This window comes from Pangasianodon hypophthalmus, chromosome 5 (assembly GCF_027358585.1).
Source record: "Pangasianodon hypophthalmus isolate fPanHyp1 chromosome 5, fPanHyp1.pri, whole genome shotgun sequence".
NCBI classification, from domain to species: Eukaryota; Metazoa; Chordata; class Actinopteri; order Siluriformes; family Pangasiidae; genus Pangasianodon; species Pangasianodon hypophthalmus.
In genome coordinates this window covers 9,011,571-9,032,988 of record NC_069714.1, presented here as the reverse complement: position 1 = coordinate 9,032,988, position 21,418 = coordinate 9,011,571, and the positions used below count along the sequence as shown (strand labels likewise).

Here is a 21,418-nt window from a genome sequence, read left to right as displayed (position 1 = left end):
TGTTTTACTTGATATGTTTTTTTTTTAAATAATTAAAGGGTCTTTTAGGATCAATCAGGTAAGGTAATATGGTCAAAGGAAAGTGTTTTTCTTTCTTACTTTATTGATCAATGTATTGTTACCTCAGGTTGCCATATTGGAAGGGAAAATGACCTGAATATGGGAGAATTATAACCACAAAAGAGTTCAAGAGTGTGCTTAGAGATTCCTGCTATAACACAAACCCGTGATACTGCTTTAAATACATAATGCAGCCATGAGGGGGAGCTTGAACTCCTCACTGAGGCTTGTTAACTGTGGCTATGGTGTGTGTATGTGTGTGTGTGTGTGTGTGTGTTTTGTGTGTGACATGCCAGTAATTCTCTGTGTGCTAAAGACTTTGCTGTCTGTTCTTCGCTCCATTTACCCACACAGCACAGTCACTGCACTGACTGAGCAAACTCAAGTGAAAAGCTCCGGATTTTCACTTAACCGTATAACACACACACCACAGACGCCCACAAGTGCTCTTATGCGCAAAACAATTATGCACTCATTACATTAGACAAGGAAGGAAGAGAAAAAAAAAGAAAGAAACAAGAGAAACAAAGAGCAAGGGGTAGGGAGGGTGTAGAACACCATCCCTTTTGCTCCACTGACTGCAGTCTGGTTCAAAAGGCTGTGATATTTTCTTCTCTCTTTCTTCCTTTCCTCTCTCTCTATTCTTTTCTCCCTTTGTTCCACAGCCCTGCCCCTCAATGGGAAGCTTTAATTAGCTGTAAAGAATTGCACTCTTGCAAGCAGGTACTCTTCCACTCCTCCTTTCATGCTCTGTCCTCCGCTGATCCCTTCTTTCTGATGACATAATAGAGTCCCTGTCGCAGCCCGCTTTACGCAGCCTCAACATATCGAGTAATAACCTCGATATTGGCCAGGTGAATGGGGAACATAGGCCCACTTTAGCTCCCATTCTAAAACACACACCCACTGCTCTTTTCTCACTAAGTACCCCGCAGCTCTTCTCCATAGCTGGAATCGAAGACGAGATGCCCCACGCACAGGCAGACATCATTTCCCTAGGGAATCGGCTTCAATCTCCAAGATGAATCTAAAGTCAGTGTAATATAAGCACATCGGAGGGCCATTTCCCGTAGGCATTCAACCCACAGCCTCTTTAGCTCCCTCTCTCACGCTCTCATTCTCCTATTTTCTCTCCCCCCTCACTCGTTCTCTCTCTCATTCGTCTCTCAGTGGGCCTGTCATCAAACCCCAGCTTCATGCGGGGAATTGAGCAGCGGGAGATGAGTCTCATACCACTCCATCCTAGTGCTCTAGATACGTTACACGGATTGTGTTGGTTTTAACAGAACTGGCGTTCATTGTTTGCAGCCTCTCTTTGTGCATCACTTTATTTACTTTTGCTTAAGAACGGGGGCCCAGCTGAGGTCCCATCTGCACTGCGGCTTTGCACACAGAAGCAGCAACAAGGACACATTAATTGCTATGGGCTGTGCTTAATTGTAAGTTCTACCTGCCAGGTTGAATGCAGGCAGTCACTATATCTTGAAGTCAGTTTAGTGAAATTTTTTCATTTGTAATTAGAAACATATGGCTTTTTTTGCGCAGTATCTACAGCTTCTCTAATCTGTTTACAGTTTGTAAATGCTGTCATCTAAATCATTGCTCTGGATTTGAAACCTGTGCTGCTATTTTCTTTATGACACTTTATGGCACTTTTTTCCCCTTTTATGATACAGCCTTATTCCAAACTCTCTATAAAAATGAAAGCTCATAGCTGTGCTACATGTAAGGGTTTGATGGCCCAGTTCTGACCTGATATGATTGGATTACTCTTTGAGACTGAGTCAGGGTACAAAAATAAGAAATGGCAGTTTGCTCGAGCATGTGTAACACTCACCATTTTCTGGATGACTGGCCGAGCAGCGCTCTGTGTCTCACTTGAACTTTGGGTGAGCTTGTGTGTATATGAGTGTGTATATGAGTGTGCATGTGTGTGCCTGTGATTGTCAACAAACCTATACGGGAAACAGAATAGGGTATTAACAGTGCACAGCCTGCACATTCGAAACAACGATTAATGCCGTTATCTAATTTAAGGCCCTGTAGAGCTGAAATGAGCAAACAAAATGCAAGGAAATACGAACGAATATAAAAGACAATACTGAATTAGAAATCATAGAGGAAACAGTGGGGGATCAAGTTTGGAAAAAGCTGCACATAGCGAAAAGGAACAGTTTAGTAGAAAAGGTAAGTGTATTGTTGAGGAAAAAGAGAGGAATAGACAGAATATCAGAGAGTGTAAGGAAAGAAAGAAAGAGAAGGACAGATACTGAGAGAAACAGACAGTTTGTAGCCCTGGAACAGCAGTGTGTGATTGTGGTGCTGTGAGAAGCAATGGATAAGTGGGACTCTCACACGTAGAGAATGCGCAGCCCTGAGCAGCGGTTCACATTATCCTCCATTACAGTGCACATTAGTCTCAGCTTCCCGCTCAGCCATTCACTCTTAAAGGTCATGCCAGAAAGTGCCAGCACCTGAAAGGTCATGTTGGCTCTGATAGGAGCATGTGCTTGATTAGAGCTACAGTCTCATGGGGCCTGAACAGAGAGACAGCCAAGGGTGAGACACAGAACTGGAGGGTGAGGAGGAGAGCTGAGGATAAGAAAGGAAGTTGAGGGTGAAACAGGGTATTGGTGAGATAGAAGGCTGAGGGCAAATAGCTCCAGGTGAGACAGGGAGATAAAGGAGAGACAGCAAACCTACGGTGAAACATGAAGCTGAAGCTGAAACTGGGTGCTTGAGGGTGAGACATTAAGTTAAGGTTGAAAAAGAAAGCAGAGGATGAGACATGCAGACAAGGGGGTTGCAAAGAGTGAGCCAGGGAGCTAAGATGAGATAGAAAACCAAGGGTAAGACACAGTTGACGAGTGAAACAGAAACCTGAGCATGAAATATGAATTTGAGTGTGTGATAGGGAGTTGAGATGAGACAGGGATTCAAGCGTAAGACAGCTATAGAGCTAAGGGTGAGACAGAGAGTGGAAGGCGAGACAGGCGGTGATGATTAGATAGGGAACTTATGATAAGACAGTAAGCTGTGGGGTAAGTCAGAGAAATAAGTGTAAGTCAGGGGGTTGAGCATGAGACAGGAATCTAACGGTGACCAAAAGCTGAGAGTGTGACAGGGAACCTAAGATGAGACACAGGTGTGAAAGGAATCTAAGGACAAGGAGCTGAGAGTGAGACAGGGAAGTGAGGATGAGTAGGGAGTTGAGAGGGAGACAGTGAACTGATTGCAAGTTAAGGAGCTGAGGGTGAGACTGAAAGCTGAAGATGAGACAGGGACCTGAGGATTTGTATTTATTTATCTGTTCACCCTGAATAATGTATTTGTATTCAGTTATATCCCTGCTTCCTTGGTTGGGCAAATGAAAGGGGAAGGTTTTTCTAGATAAGGAGAAGCATCTCTGCTGTTTAAGCTACACTACACAGTAATTCACTATCAACACAGGGCCATTGTGTGGAGAGAACTGTCTGAAGCCAAAGAAGCAAACTGGACAGCATTCCTTTGTAATGCCTATATTACACATATTACATTTAGGAGGAATATTTTCCTTCTGCTTCTTTGTGCTGATATGATTCACCACAAGTGTCACAAGTTCAATCACAAGGTCAGTATACTTGTATACTTGAAAGCATTAAATTATGACACAATTAAAAAAATAATAGTAATTATCATACAGAATTTGCCTTATACAAGTCAGAGTGAGCAGCATTGCTGTATCTCTATCCACCACCACCACCACCAAAAAAAAAAAAAAGAAATTCTGGACCGCAGCAGTTGTATGGTGGTCCCTGTTTATGAATGGATTGTTAAAAATACTGTATTCTTACAAAGTGCCCCTGTATAGCTGATAGAGGGGCAAATGAGTGCAGTTACAAAGCCCAAAATGGCACCTCAGTGTATACTGTATATGTATGCTATTATTAAAAGGGCCGTGTGCACTGCAAAACAAATAGTCTGAGTGCCTTTATTACCGTTATAACATTGACCTTTATTATAAACATATTACAAACAGGGATGGGCAGTTCTAATAATTTTGTCCTGGTCTATGTTTCCTGCTCACAGTTTCTACTGAAATGCAACGGTCGTCAATCTTCACTGTCAGTCACAACTGAGACACACTTCTGCATTATCTAGTGGCATGTGTGTGTGGTGCTTTCTGTAATGTTGCGGCCAATATTGTGCAGGATCACTATTTATTTAGAGAAATTCCTTCATCGCCTGAGGAGGCCTGGCTGTTGCTTAGCAACAACAGTATTATTTTTGGAGAGTGTGATTAATATTAAGTGTCCTTTGAATAGCACCACAAACACACTCTTTGCTTTCAGTGTGTGTGTGTGTGTGTGTGTGTGTGCGTGTGTGTGTGTGTGTGTGTGTGCGTGTGCGGGTGTGTGCGTGTGTGTGCGGGTGTGTGTGCGTGTGTGTACAATTGTGTGTGCGCGCGTGTGCGTGTGCATATGCCTGTGCGTTGTCAAATCTTAACTTCCTTAGAGAGGTAATAGAGAAGAGACTTGTTTAGTTTAATTGAATTTTAATTTGATTTAAATCAAACAAACGCGGCGCATGCGGGCGAGTGAGAGTTTCCTGTGACCTCCCTCCTCCACTCTCCTGTTTTCATTTCGTCTACTTGTGCTCTCTCGCCTTCACCATGACTCACATTTCACTGCCAGCAAATGGCTCCTGCTTGAGTTCTTTTTCTATTTTCTCTCTTTTGGACCTCAAGCATGTCTGTTCTCTTCTTTCTATCTTTCTTTCCTTCCCTTTTGGTGCTATTTCTTTCCTGCTGTAGATGTTGTGCGGTTTTGAATTTGTGTGATGGTTGTCTCAGCAGAATACTGCTGCAGGCATGTTGCAGTATGTGATACACTGTGTTGATTTTGCATGTATAAAATCCTCTTCCACATACTGAGAGCTTGCACAAGCTTCTAAAAGCCATTTAAAACGTAAATGTTTTACAGTGGAATAGATTGTGGCATGTGAAAGATAGCAGGAGGAAGCCACAGAACTGCTGAAATGGAGCTCAGAAATTTTCACATTTCCATTCATTCATTTGGCAGATGTTTTTTATCCAAAGTGCCGCACAAATAAGACAGAACACAATCCAAGCATATAGCTGAGGGTTAAGGGTCTTGCTCAAGCGCCCAATAGTGACTGTGTGGCTGTACTGGGATTTGGACTTACATCGAGCAGAGAACCTTAACCACAGAGGTACCACTTTATTCCAATTTGGCTGAATTTTTTTTCAGCTTTTTCCTTCACTATGCTTTGTTAAATTGTTCCATTTCGATGGTTATCCATGGTGTTGATAAAACAAGTCTCCTAAGAATTAGTTGACATTTATATTGTGTATTTTAATCTTTGAGCTATCTGTAGACAATAAATAAATAAATAAATAAATAAATAACAGCAAAGTTAACAGCAAAAGAAAGGGGTTCCTGTTTACCTGTACCCATCTTATCATACTGAATTCAGCTGATTAATATAGAATTAACTACTAAATTACAGACATTGTCTGCCATTGAAAGTACATTTCACATTAGAATTTGATGTTAGTTATGATCCTCCCAGGTAAAGTTGGGATCACTGACTTACCGATATTTAAGTCGGAATTTTTTTTTTTAATACTATCTGATGAAGTTCTCACATCAGCTAAAAGAAGAAACTTCAGTCTCTCTGGTACCCCAGGCTCCATTAACAGGAGAAAAAAACAAATGATTTAGACCAGGAACATCCAGCCAATTAGGACAAGCTGATGTCTCTACTTGCCTGTCAATCATCTTGAATTTAGAAAGCTCTAGTATTGCACTAGCCTTCAGGAGGTCTCGTCTTAATAGAGAAATACATGTGTTTTGGGGGTGTGACTTTAGAGGGAACACTGAAGGGATGGGCTGTATTTATTTGAACTTTGAGTTTTCTTCAGCTAACCTCTGACACAATCACTAGCTATACAGTTATGTTTACATTTGTAAATGTATTCCTTGGTTGTATTCCACTACGGATGCGATGCAGACGTAGTGAAGACCCATTATAACAATGTCATGCATTTTAAATATCATAGTATTTCATATTACAAATTACTGGCACATGCCTCCTGGATCATTTTACACATAAATATTTTTGACTCTTGCTTAATTAGAGTCTCACTCAAGTAAGTAGTGTATAGCTTTACAATGTTATCTATCACCACTAACCACTAAACTAGATAGCTTTTCCACATTGCATTACTAAATGTGAAGGGAAGGTTTATCTTGATAAGGTACCTCCACTACTTAATAAGCAAGTCTGTTTCTTTTTGCATTTTTTGTAAAAATAGCTTGAAAAGCATTAAAACGTTGTTGACTATCCACACAAGTATATGGTGCAGAGAAATTTTCAGGCTGGAGGCTAAAGAAGGCAACCAAACAGCATTTCTATGTGGGTTATTTTGGTCTCTTCTTGAAATGGATATATACTAAATTCCTAATACTATTTCACCACACTATAGTATTAGTGCCTCTTCATCCACCACCCAAATAATATCTGGTCAGCGGTGGTCCTGTGCTGGCTGCTGTTTACTGATGAATGGGGTAAGGGAAAATTGTGCATAATAATTGTGTACCTATAAAGTGTACCTGTATGGTACCTGATAAGAGAGGAAATGAGTTTAGGGATGAGGTGGGTGCACCTAATAAACCAGCAGCACAGTGAATAATATATACATATCCAAGTATTAAAACAGCTGTGTGCCTTTATTACTTGTATTATATTTAGCTTTGTTATAAACATATAGGGATGTGAAGTTCTAATAATTTTGTTGACCTTCTGTGATCTAGGATTCTTGCTCACAGTTTTTACTGAAATGCAATGGCAGTCAATCATCCTGCCAATCACAGCCGACACACTCATGCATTATCTGGTACCACGGCTCTGGCTCTTTCCATAATGTTGTGGCTAATATTGTCCACTATTTATGATCACTATTTATTTGCAGAACTTAGGACACCTGGAGCATTTGAAATTGAATGAAATTCTTGTTAAAGTGAGTACCTCAGTATTTAGTACCATTATCAATCAGCATTTCTTACCTGGATTTTAATCTCTGGTGTTAATGTCTAATATTCATATTAACAAACGTTCTTATATAATAGGGGTAGGGGTATAAAATAATGGTATTATATATTTGTGTTTAGTGCTCCATATATTAATGTCTGTGTCTGTATTCGGATTTAAATCTGAAGAGGGGGTGGCCTACACCAGAAGTAATTTTGTATCAACCCTATGCCCCTGGAAAGACTAAAAAAAAAACAGATAGAAATGGCAGCAGTGTCAGCTTAGGGGGGTGTTTAAGCCCGCATACATTTATTATTTTTGTTTGTACCAACCTGTGATATTTCAGTGATAATGAAATATGAACATATGATAATGAAATTAGTTCATTAGAAAATAGATCTATTTCCTAAAATCTAAACAAACTAGTAGCCTAATTTAAACCATAGTGACCCTGACCAGACAGGCAGGTTGCAAGCAAACCTTTCTGTTGCACCCCACTGGATCCCTGTCCCGATGAGATCTAGGGTGCGTCTCAATCAGCTCTCTAGTGCAGTAGTCAGGGCCCTGATCAGGGAGTTGGCCATTTTAAGGGTTATCTCAGTCGCGAAATCCTTCCACTGCAAAAACCAGGGAGCATCAATGTATCCTTACTGGAAATGCTGTCATATTTTCCGAAGCTCGAAAAAAGTGGCGGAAGATCTCTCAGCCAACTTCATCCACAAATGTAAGTAGCTTGTTATCTTTGTTGTAGCCCTCAAATGATTACTTGCGTTAGCGATTTTTAACTTTATTTGACGTTCTATGTATGGTTCATTTGAGTCTAATGACTTTTAAGTGTTTAATGATTGAAAAAAATCCACTAGCTAGCCTATGATCCTACTTGAAGTACCATGACAGAAACACATGATTAACCTAACAAATTATATTACATATAATGATCCTGCCTGCTGTTGATAAATGCCAATGGTGACATTTTACAACACGAGCATGTAGTAAAAACATGGGAGTCATCAGTGTCCAGAGTCATTGGTGTCCCAATGTGTAGTTAGCCAGGGTCCCTACCAGTGCCTGAACTCGTGTACACGATATACTGATTCACACCATAGGGAGCTAGGGAGCTGATTGAGACGCATCCCTAGTCTCAAATAGACACCCTTTCTGGCAAGCTTTCAAAAACAAACAAAGAATAATAGTGCGCCTCCTATTCCTATCTGTATTCCTATTCGTTTAGAACACATCATCCATTCAATCCGAATAATGTATTCGTATTCGGTTATGTCTCTATTATAAACAATATGTGCCTAATAATTTGTACTGAGTGACATTCCAAATGCAGTTTTGACAACCCGGTTGTGTGTGTGTGTGTGTGTGTGTGCACGCACGTGCAACAGCAAGCTCTCCCTGGCGGCCACTAATAACGCTATGATGGGAGCCAAAGCTCATTCTCTCCATCATTCAACTCCAAAAATGACTTATCTCCAACGTTCATTTTTCATTCCTTAACACCAAGGCACAGAGTGCAAAGTTTATTATATAATACCAGTCTATTACCCTCACAGCAATAAATGTTCAGGTTTTAACCAGAGAGTTATACGGCAGAGAGAGAGAAAGAGAGAGAGAGAGAAAGAGAGAGAGAGAGAGAGCGCTCTTACCAGCATTCTACAGCTGACAAGAAACACTCTTCTTTCATACGACTCTGAATGTCCTGGTGTATGAGTCAACGCAGAGCCACGCCAATTATTCGCTAATTCTGTCGTGCTTTTTCTCCCTCCAATGTCTCTTCGTACCTCTTTCTCTCTCTGTAATCCATTGCTCTGTGTAATTAGATGTCACCGGGAGCTTACACCTATTCTTATCTGAGGTTGGGAGAGTTTGTGTGTGTGTATGTGTGTGTGTGTGTGTGTGAGAGAGAGAGAGACTGTGTGACAGAGAAAGCCAAGCCAGAAAGTGGACAGGCATACGGTAGGACAGACAGAACCAAAGACACACACACACACACACACACACACAGCTCAGATTCAGACCAAAGGCTGGCAGTGCCAGAGGCATCACGTGTGTATGGCTCCGGAGTCTCCGTGCTGTCCTGTTTTCTCCCCTCGCTTTGAAGACAGAACATGGCCAGAGTCTGCGCAATATGCTCCAATCTGCTCTCGCAGGCAACACACACACATGCTGACTCCTGGCCAAACAAACAGACGTGCCTCAGTCCAACACACATGCACACACACGCATATGGACGCAGACACACACACACACACATGCACAATGCTGCGGCTCTATCCTAAATCAGCCTGCTAAAGATTTCGGCACTGTATGAGGCCGATATTGTTGGGGGACTCAGAGTAAAGGATTTGCATTTATAAGTGTGGCTTCCTTTCAGAGCTACAACAATGCGGTGCTATTTGATGATGTCGGCTCATGATAGAAACTCCTCACTCCCACAAACACAGAGACAAAGATAGAGATGTGAAAAAATGATCCAATCTTAGATCATGGTCCTCTATTAAAAAGATTTCATCATTGTAAAACTCTTGCACTGGTTTATGCATAAATGATTTATTTCTCACTTCTGATAAAAAATTAAAAAACCTCAAATGTTAAAAGATGTTTAAAAAAAGATCTAGTATTCAAATGGATTAATTCACTTGCAATTTTATACTGGCGCAGACAGAAAACATTAGCAGAGTGAACATTAACATAACTGTGGTGTAGAATATATGTAGATCACTGTATGCCCTATAAAATGCCGTTTCATATTCATCCACAGAATCAGCATGACTGCAGTAAGCACCTGTTGGAAATTACCTTCTCACAGGTAATATTTCTTTGAGGACTTGATATATAAATAAAAATAAATAAATAAATAATGTATGCCATAAGTGACATGCAATTATACAGAGACCTTTTCCTATTCCTAGTCATTTAGCAAAAAGCTAAGAAACCATGTGTTTCAATAGATTTATGCTAGTGAATAGTAGAAGAACATGAGATGAGGAGCTCAGCAATTTAACAATGGAGTGTGGTAGTGTGAATTATTTTTTGAAAATATGCCCAAAGTGCAGTATTCTTTCTCTTTCCTTATTTCCCCAATAAAATGGCAATATATATATATATATATATATATATATATATATATATATATATATATATATATATATATATATATATATACATATATGTATGTCTATATGAATCTGGAATGAATTGCATGTGTTTTGAACTCTCTGATATTAGCTGACACTGCCTGAAAGCTCCGCCCACATGCTCTAGACTTTATGAATGATATTAATGGTAATGATGAGAATGGTAATGGTGATATTAATGACGATGATGATAAGACAGTGATTAAATATAGTGTTGTTCTTCTGCTGAGCCGGTCAGCACTCAGACATGTTCAAACACTTTGAACAACAGAGAAAATCTCTGCAATGTTGGCATTAGACAACTGATTTGTAAAAGGATTATATTTTGCTGATTTGTAAAAGATTATATTTTAATATAAAAATGCTGCTATGGTTTGTTTTTTTTTACTGCACATTACTGCATACCTAAAAATCCACCATCCAGCAGAGTTTTCGCAATTGCCACTGCCATCAAGCAGTTCCCGACTGCAGCTTGCAATCTTATTACACCTCCTTAAACCTGAAATGGTGGAAATGCTTGATTTCCTGTCTTTTAACCTGGACAATTAAATCATTTATCATGCTTTTTTTAAATGGTAAACTGTGAGCATGGAAAAATCATTATCGCACAAGCCTAGTGTATGATATTAATAATATTCTGTTCAAATTGCAGTAAGTGGCCATGCTGGAAGAAAATCATGATGTAGGCTACAGAAATCGGAAATCAAGATACATTAAGATGCATAAAGAATCTATTTATAATGACACTGTGGCACTCTGATTCAAAATCGCATCAGATTGTGAGGTCACTAGAGATTCCCACTCCTACACATGAAGACACAATGCTGCTGTGGAGGCAAACAGAAATCTCACTCCACACTATGCTATTAATACAGCTGTCTAACCTTTGGTTATCTCATCATACTCTCTCTCTCTCTCTCTCTCTCTCTCTCCTTCTCTCTCACTATATAATGTTATGCAAAAAAAAAAAAAAGGAAAAAAAAAACAACTAAGTTTAACCTTAACTTCGGTACCTAAAAGGAAACCATTTAAATAAAATCAATATTTGTAATAGATAGATAGATACAGTGAATAGATAGATAGATAGATAGATAGATAGATAGATAGATAGATAGATAGATACATCACTCTTACCTATCTGCATGTCTAAGGTGAGGAGTTTGTTTTCAGATGGGAACAGGATCTTTGGAGGATCTTCAGTCAGAGGAGCTGTAACACACACACACACACACACACACACACACATTGTTAGAATGACCATCAGTATAACGTTGTACTTTAAATCTCCTTTATATAACCAGCTTCAGTAAATTGCATCTAAATCACACACAAATATGCCACAGATATTTATGCTTTGCTTCACTCTGTCCATTTCTAACACACGCTGTCACACACTCACTCGCTATCATCGCTTCAGAATCTCTCTCGCTGCGTAGGCAGTCTGCAAATTACAGGTCATTCCCTGCAGCCCAGCTCAGCGCGCTCTTCCTCTCTCCCTCTCTCCCTCTCTCCCTCTCTGTGTGTCCTGCTCTCTCGAGACTGCTCCAGTCTTATTTGTTCAGTTACAGTCATTCGAGCACATGCAAATACAACAAACTGCTTTACTCCTTGTGCATTTGCTTGCGCGCAGGTTGTAATCTGGGAAGGTTATGGGATGTGTGAGTGTGAAGGCTTGCACGTGTGCGTGCGTGTGTGAATGAATCAACGCGACGGAGAAGAGAGAGGAAATTAGAGCAGGTGTATTATAGGCACTGGTGTATGGGTCCTGTTCGTAACTCCAGACTGCCTTTGAGCTGAGAGTGTGTGTGATGTGGTGTGTGGTTAACAGACGGGGGCACTGGTGGAGCTTTAAGCCGTGTGATCGCTCATCCAAAATCCAATTTTCCTTCGCCGGCAGAAAGAGCACTGGCCCTTCCCGCCAGATTAGTCCGGGCCAGTGGCGGCTGGCAAGCAGCAAATTAATGAATTACTCTGGTGGAATATATTCTCATCACAACCCTGACCCACAGCACATATTTTCCAGGCAGTGTTTGAGCGTTTGAGTTTGAGGAATGTACTGAAACACACGCACATCATGTTTTGCTAAAGTTTTTACATCATTACATCTTTTATTAACAACACGTTCATGAGAAGCTTAAGAAGTCTGTGAATGATGGTATACTGTATACTCAATCAGTCCTACTGATTCAATCACTCCTTCAAGAAACAACCTGAGAAAAGGTTAGTTAAATTACCAACACTCAAGCAACAATATTCAAGTTTTAAAGGTCAAGCGTGTGACAATTCTCTCAGGATACTCTAAATTAAAAAGCTCAATCTCATCCTCTTTCTGAGGATGGCTGGAAAATGCAGAATTGTTCTTATGCACAGCGGCTCACCCATGGGATGCAACCGTAATTGGGCACAATTCGGGTAAAGTAGTGCAGTCAAACAGAAAATATTACATTTAAATTGGGATCAAGTAAAATGAGTATTCTAAAGCACTCCGATTTAAACTACGCTATGTAATTAGAGCCTTTATTCCTGCTCCTGCTATTACACTTTAAACTGAATATTTTACTGTGACAAGTGTAAGAAAGGCAGAAAGTAACACAGAGCATCTCCGAATGAAATGCCAGCTACATCTGACTGAAGAATAATACATTAGCACAGCGAACACATCCATATTTCCTTAATAAGGACTCCCTAAAAGCGCTGTAGCCCATATGCTAAATGTTCTCATCAACATAATGCATTAATAATGAATGCAGAACCCCATCCCCCAAGGGAGAGGGGACAGCGAGATGATTTTCATGTGTCCGCTCCCTCGTTCCTGGTGAGAGAGCTGGAAAAGCGGTGTGGGCTGGCTCAGGAACAAGGGAGGGGTGTGATGGGGGGATGGTGTGCAGAAGGAGAGGAGAGGAAGATAGAGGAGTGCGAGCCAGCACTGTAGGGGAGCGGTTAGACGCGGCAGGATGGAATCTACTGAGAAAAAAGGAGGGGGGGGGGGAAGCAAAGTGGTCCTCTATTTAACCTCTACTTTCCAGTGTGTGTGTGTGTGTGTGTGTGTGTGTGTGTGTGTCTGTGAGTGACTGAGTGAGTGACTGAGTGCTGTCTTTACAGCATGTACACACATACATACCCACACTCAGACTGTTCATACGGTTTGTGACTGACAGACTGAGAGTAGGAGAAGTGTTATAGTACAGACTCCTTCTGAGATTCACAGCTCTTTTTCCCATACACACATACACCGGGCAAAATAAACTGTCTCCTAGTCGCAGACTCCGCTGTGTATTACATGAGTTTCCCTGCAGTGTGTGTGCCGTGCAGCGTGAATAATAGATCTGAACTCTAAGTCGCCACAAACCCTTGAAGCTGTTACAATGCTTTTCCATCAGCGGATCAGTACACACCCGTCCAGCTACACACACCGCGGTCATACACACGATTAGATACACCCCTTAAACATAATCACACACTCGGATCCACACTGGACGTACACTTAACTAAGGTGTGAGCCTGCCGCTGAGATGCCGAGCAGAACACTACAAGCTGTGCCCTTCCTTTAACTGTGTTCCATACTAGAGAAAATAGGGCACATTTGATGCTTCAAAAGACATGAGGAGCTATTTGGGGAGTACACTGGTGCTGACAGAAGTGCATATGTTCCACTTTAGAGAACCATCCTGATCCTGTGGCGCTGTTTTACTGTCACAGCAAGATCTTTATATGGAGAGTTACTCATGTGCATGTGTTCTTGACAAACACACAGATAGGAAATAAAAGCTAAAATATCAGAAGATGTAGGAGAAACACACAAGTGAGATACATTAAAAATTAATTGATATTGCAAGCATCACTGTGTGTGTGTGTGTGTGAGTGTGTGAGTGTGTGTGTGTGTGTGTGTGTGGCTGCATGCTCAAGGGCCTAGACACTTAGTAAGAATTTAGCAGCTTCTGTAATTAAGCCTTAATTAATTATGATTACATAACACTCCACCCTGATTAAGGACACAGACTCACACACAGGTACACACACACACACACACACACACACACCTTGCCCTGATTAGACTTAACAGATGCATGGTGTTGTGAGCATGTGTAAAGTATGTGTGATCACAACCCCAGTGCACCAAGGGAAGCCTGCATGAGCTCAAAACAACATCAGGAAAAGTGCACTGACTCATCAGCACACATGCGCACAGCAAATACCATACCAAAGATAGTACATGTGACAAATATGATGGTATACACGCAGGAAGCCTTGCTCTAGCTTCAGAGCTACAGTATCTGCAGAGCAGGAGTCTTTCTTTCTAGTGTTACTCTATCTGCAGCGGAGGAGTGTTTACTTCTAATGCTACACTATATATAATGTTGCTCTGTCTCTAAAGAAGGAGTATTTCTTTCTAGTGTTACTCTATCTGTAGCGGAGGAGTGTTTACTTCTAATGCTACACTATATATAATGTTGCTCTGTCTCTAAAGAAGGAGTATTTCTTTCTAGTGTTACTCTATCTGCAGCGGAGGAGTGTTTACTTCTAATGCTACACTATATATAATGTTGCTCTGTCTCTAAAGAAGGAGTCTTTCTTTCTAGTGTTACTCTATCTGCAGCGGAGGAGTGTTTACTTCTAATGCTACACTATATATAATGTTGCTCTGTCTCTAAAGAAGGAGTATTTCTTTCTAGTGTTACTCTATCTGCAGCGGAGGAGTGTTTACTTCTAATGCTACACTATATATAATGTTGCTCTGTCTCTAAAGAAGGAGTCTTTCTTTCTAGTGTTACTCTATCTCCAGCGTTCTAACTCCATAACTGCTTCTCCAAAGCTGTTTCTACAACTCTAACTTGAGTGAAAGTGTCTTCACTTCGCTTCCTGTTTCTATGGTGATTCAGTAGCGTGGGCACCGTTGGGCTAAGGTGTGCGGATCAGAGAAAGGATTGGCATCGCCCTTGGCACACCTCCACAGGCCCCTCTTGCGCACACACATCCATACACATGCACAGCATCCAGTCCCAATCTGCTGTTGGCATGGTCACCACACAGGTGGCCATGGAAACTGTGTAATCTGAAATAGCTTTCACACAGAAAAATGTGTAAGTACATCAGCGCGCGTCTTTGCAAGTGCTGTTTCCATGAATCTTCGCCCATGTAAAGCTTAGAGCAAGCAATTAGACTCCTAACACTCTTAGTGTGGCAGAGACTAAAGCAGTGTTAGTGTTGATAAGTAGGACTACAGGTCCCTTAATTAGTAACAAATCAATGTTCTTGTGTTCTTTACTGAAGTCAGTCCCCTTAGTCCAGCTAATTTCTCTGTTTTTATTGTGTAGGATTTTTAGAATTTTTTTTAAACTGGAAAAAAATCTGACCTTTTCTCTTAAATGTAGTCTTTACTGGACCGTATGCAACATTAAAAACGACTGATTCACCAAAGTGTCAGATGTAATGGAATATGATTTGTTGTAATCTCCTCAGAGTATTATGGATCATTCGTTGTTTGTGTGAGTGAAGGAGTGTGTGAGGAGACTGTGTGTGTCTGTAATTTGATAGGAAATGATAGTCAATCATACTCAGTCATCTCTGTTCACATTTATCTCCCCTAATAATATCAGTGCCCTCTACACACACACACACACACACACCCATACATACACACACACACACACACACACACATGAGCAGTCACAATATCTTTGTCTTCATTGTGACATTTTAATCCAGTTTTCTTCCTGATTGACTTTCTTTCAGAACAGTCTCCACCACAGTGTGTGTGTGTGTGTGTGTGTGTGTGTGTGTGTGTGTGTGTGTGTGCGCGAATAGAGTATTAAAGCTAATATACCTTGTCCTGACTGAGATATCTTCTTGTCATTTAGATTAAGAGTGTACATGTTGAATTTGAATTGTTTTGAAAATACCTTGCAATGCATACCCACACACACACACACACACACACACACACACACACACACACACACACAAAGCCTGAAGGTCTAAAATCATGTTTGCAGTAATAGATTGTCAGCATGTACTCAAAAACAAGAAAGCCATTTTGTGTCTCTGAGCTGTTACTTTTCTCAGGCTGAAGGCCATCAGACTTTACAAGAAAAAAAAAATCCAAGAGAACTGATGTAGCACGAGGAGCAGACACCTGAGCAATTATTGCAAGCAACTGCTGTTGAAAATGGCCAATGTCTGGAAGTGAGCCACAATCCAGCACTCCAACAGACGTATGTACATAACTCAACTGTGAACATTTGGAACAGTTTAATTTTTTAGTCATTTGGAATTTAAAATCAGACGATATTCAGCTAATCTCAGCCATATGCTACATTTTTTTTTCTCTTTATAATACTGCAGTGATCCAGATCTTACCACAAAATCTGCTCCGCTGCACAAACAACACAATCCTAGCACAGGCAGTATGTACGTCTGGTCTACTATTACTGATCACATGACCACTGGACCTGTTGATTATTGCTGTTAATCACAGACCATCTGTTTGATTACAAGCAGCGAAACCATCGGAGCATGAACTTACACAGTTTCTGGTTGTGGAGAGCTTAATTCCCTTGTGTGTTCATCAGTGTGCTCAGAATTCATCAGTATGTTCATTAGTTGAATTTATGCATTTATAAATTTACAGCACAGTGTCCAGCAAAGCATTGTAATCACATTACAAGTGTATAGTAGATTTGTAGCATCTAGAATGACATCATTAATTAGAATATTAATCTCAGGGAAATAAGTATTCAGACACTTTTGTTTCTGTTATTTGATATACGTCCACTTCATACAGTATATCCACTTCAAACATACACATATAATGTCTTTTGACTTTGTACTTATAAATATGAACATAAAAGTATGTATTCGTAAGCCAAAGTATTTGGATACCACCAATTGCCAACATTAGTACTTTGTTGCAAAGCTGTTGATGGCAATTAATAAGGTCCATAAATCCGTAAATAAAGTCAGAAGATTGGCTTCACCTTAATTTTAGAAACCTTTGAAACCAAGCCGTGAATTATTTTGCCTCTACGTTTGGCTCAACATTGTTTTGTAGAAACGTTCCTCTTCTCTCCAGATTCAGTTTCTTCGCCATTTAGAATAAATTCTCCTCTAATATGTCCTGGTATATTGCTCCATTCATGTTTCCTTTAATAACATATAATGCTTCAGTTCTTAGCTACAGAGAAGCAGCGCCATATTCAGAAGATTGGCTTCACCTTCATTTTAAAAACCAGTCTTGAATTATTTTGGCTCTATATTTGGGGTGTTGTTTTGTTGAAACGTTCATCTTCTCCCAGATTCAGTTTCTTGGCCGATGAGAATAAATTCTCCTCTAATATGTCCTGTACATTGCTCCATTCATGTTTCCTTCAATGATGTGTAATGCTTCTGTACCATCTACAGAGAAGCAGCCCTATAATATGATGCTGCCACCACCGTACTTCACTGTGGGGATGGTGTTCTTGGGATCATACATGAACAACCCTTCCGTCTCCAAACGTGACAAGCTGAATTACTGCCAAAGAGTTGTAATTCTTTTGTGGCTTTTGTTCTGACATGTCTAACAAAATTTAGATGCGCATCTCTGTGCTTTTTGTCAGCAGAGGATTTTTGCATGAGGTGTAGGACTGAAGATGATTGTGGTGCAGTTCATGCTCTGTGTAACTGTTGTCCCTGCTGCTTTCAGGTCGTCCTGCAACTGGTTTTGAGTGACATTGTGAAAAGTTCTGTGGTGTTAATGTCTGTTAATGCCTTTGTTATGGCACTGTAGGTTTTTCTGCTCAAGTTGTTGTTAAATAATGTTGTTCTGAGAACTTTTGGAAGCTCCTTCGCCTTCATCATGATTACTACTTGCTGTGTGAAATCTTCCCATCCAATGGCAATAGAACTTATGCAACCTTTACACACACACACATATACAGTATGTATATATATATATATATATATATATATATATATATATATATATGTATATACACATATACAGTATGTGTGTATATATATATATACATATATATATATATATATACATATATATATATATATATATATATATATATATATATATACATACTGTGTATACGGTATATTTTAATATAGTGTCCGAATACCCTATAAATTTCATTTTTTAAAAATATATCTTTATTTGTGTGTGTAAATTTGAAGTAGATATATTCACTGGAAGTATATTAAATACCGAAAACAAAAGTGTCAAAATACTCATTTCCCCACATGGGATATCATTTGTAGTAGTTACTAATTAATATATGGGTTTGTTAAAGCTAGATCACATGATAAGGCTCTATGTAAAGACAGTGATCTTTCTCATTGATATATTGTCTTCCACTTGTCAGGCGGCAGAGACGGGGACAGTTTTTTACTTTTATTAAAAGTAATGACTGGCAAGCACAAACAAATCCAAAGTACAATATCAAAGACAGAATCCAGAATCAGGCAAAGTGTCAGGTGATGTACAAACAGGCATTCAGAGGACGAGACTATTACTCAGGAAACGAGAAGGCAAACGCAGGTCAAAACCAGAATGAGCAAACATAAATAAAGGCTTGGTATATCAGATGCATGAACAGAGCTGAACAAATACTTGGCAAAGTGTCTGTGTTCGGAGCGTGCTTATGTAATGCAGTGGTGATTGAGTCCAGGTGTGTGAAATCAGTAATGAGGTGAACTTGAGCATGTGAACTGGAAGTTGGAGTCCAGGGTAGCCATATTTATAGTCAGAGGTGCACTCTGGGAAATGGAGTCAGACACAATTGACATGACACTACAACTACAACACTGCACTGAGTTCTAAATTTATTTGACTTTTGATTTGACTTATTTATACTGACAACTCAAATTAAGACATAAAAACAGAAATAAATTGAGGAATTTCCCATGTAGTTGTAACCTTTATACATCTTGTAACTCACATCCTATTCCAGCGTAAGTCAGCGAAGAATAAACTCACAGCAGAGTGACCAAACTTCTATCTTTCTAAGCTTATAAATGTGTGCATTAATTAACCAGATCTTATACATAATTTCTTACTGATATTAATATGGTTAAAAGCTTATTAGAAAGTCAGGTACATGCCTGTAAAGTGAGGATATGTAAAGAAACTGAGCAGTGTTTTCAGTAATTCAGAAACAAGTTTATAGAAAGACGTTTTAACCTTTACATAAGCTATTAAACTTCCTATTCCAGTGCAATAATATCAGCGATGATTAAGTCCATAAGTGACTGCTCAGCTAAACCCAGGCTGCTAAGTGTGATTTTCTTGACTGATGTGATTGCAGTGAGCAGATTATACATATTTGAGTACGCTGCTCAGAAGAAGACTAATATGGACCACGTGAATGCCTGTGATTTATCAGAACACTCAACAGGAACATCTGCCGCTGGTCACTGGACTCCCAGCACACTCATCAATAGTCGCTGTGGTTTGTTCTATAGATCATTTGCTGAGTAATGCTGGCGTGATTAATTCTGATGCAGTGAACACACTACAAATGGAATGCACTGGCCAATGCCTTTCATGATTAGCTAATTGCACCCAACCATTTAATATCCAATTAATTGTGCGGTTCTTACCGGCACGAATTTAGATTTAATGGATGACAGAGATAAAGCTAAGCATGCGCATGCGTTTGCAGAAAAGTGTGTGCGTGTGCGCGCATGAGCAGCTGGAAGGTCACAGAAATAATGGAAGTTAAGTGTGTGTGCATGCGAGTGCAGTAAAGTGGGTCTGCTGCGCTGTCACAGCTCTATAATGAAGTGCTTTATCACCGCAGTTAACGTTATGAAGACACAGCACCCTGAAATCGCTTTATTAAACAGCCTCAAGAGGGGAGAAGCATGGCGTATTAAATACATACATTAATCTGTTCTATCCCTTTCATCCCCATTCTCATTGCAGCCACCTCGATGAGTACTAACTGTCCTGTTATATCCATCCTTTTACATCATGTGTGTGAAGAACGCATCAGGTGAGGGGCCTCAGACACACTTTCAAATGTGTGGTGGTGCATAGGAATTCACACACATTTTAATATTACCTGTCACACTCAGGTAAGTTGTTCGGCGCACGAGGAAGCCTGCGAAGGGCAGCTCACAGGTGTAGTTCCCAATGTCATCCTCCGTTACCTCCTGGATGGAGAGAGTGTCTCCAGACTGCAGTATACTTGGCCTCCACTGCCACTCACTGCACTCCTGCTCACCCAAAAGAGACCGAGAGAGAGAGAGAGAGAGAGAGAGAGAGAGAGAGAGAGAGAGAAAGAGAATACAATAAACCTATCAAGCATAAATAGAACAATGACAGCCAGAAGGCAAACACACTCAACACTTTACCTTGTACCACGTTATCTGTGGCTCCTGGCCAGGCTGGATGAAGTCCTGGATATCAGGACAGGAAATGTCTTTGCTCTTGCCCAGCTCAGCCTTCTCCGTGTAGCGCAGTTTGGAGTTATAACAGGCCGCTGTGTCATTATCAGCCACCAGCAGAGTCATGGACACCTTCATGCAGAACGTCGAGTTCCTGTTACAGCCAGAGAGAAACACACTTCACACTCAACCACACACTGCTCCACGTATGAGGGTTCCCACTGCATGAATACATGGAAAATGGTTAAATCAGTGTGATAACTGGCTTAAATCTGCAGTTTAAACTCTACTCTGCTATTAAATAAATGACCATTTAAAACCAGCCTGTGAAGGATTTTTGTTCATAGCTGAGTTCAGCCGATTAAACCTGACCTCGTTGAGGGAGTGGAAAATCCGCACCAGTGCTTAAATAAAGAAATGCTAATTGTGCTTGCTAGCATGGCTAGCAATGAGGCGAAGCTGGTTACCTTGCTAAGAATCTTGCAAATGGTGACTGTCAGTTTATTAGCTTTTGCTATGTGACCAAACTGCTGTTTTCATTACACACGTGGTTTGGGTTACAGGGAATACAGTACAATTCTACATGTTAATACAGCAACCTGTATCTCATTTTCTTTTCTTTCTATTGGCTTACTTTCCTTGTAAGGACCTTCCATCAACATAAATATTAATGCAGCTAATTCATGCTACAGTACGTCTACACCTAAATCTAACCCTAACCTTAATCTCAGTAACTAAAAGAAAATCTTTATGGCTCTTTTATTTTTTAAATAAAAGCTAAAATGACATATTAAATGATTTATTCAGTT

General features: G+C 40.2%; 1 protein-coding gene across 2 annotated transcripts in view; it reads right to left on the bottom strand.

Annotated features, from left to right (window-relative positions):
- il1rapl1a (interleukin 1 receptor accessory protein-like 1a) overlaps window positions 1–21,418 on the bottom strand; it is a 101,221-nt gene that overhangs the window by 16,325 nt on the left and 63,478 nt on the right. For both annotated transcript variants that reach the window (XM_026912572.3, XM_026912573.3), the window contains exons 4-6: window positions 20,577–20,763; window positions 20,285–20,438; window positions 11,370–11,444 (exon numbers count right to left, since the gene is read on the bottom strand). In XM_026912572.3, coding sequence (XP_026768373.3) covers window positions 11,370–11,444; window positions 20,285–20,438; window positions 20,577–20,763 — 416 coding nt within the window. The remainder of the gene's footprint in view (window positions 1–11,369; window positions 11,445–20,284; window positions 20,439–20,576; window positions 20,764–21,418) is intronic.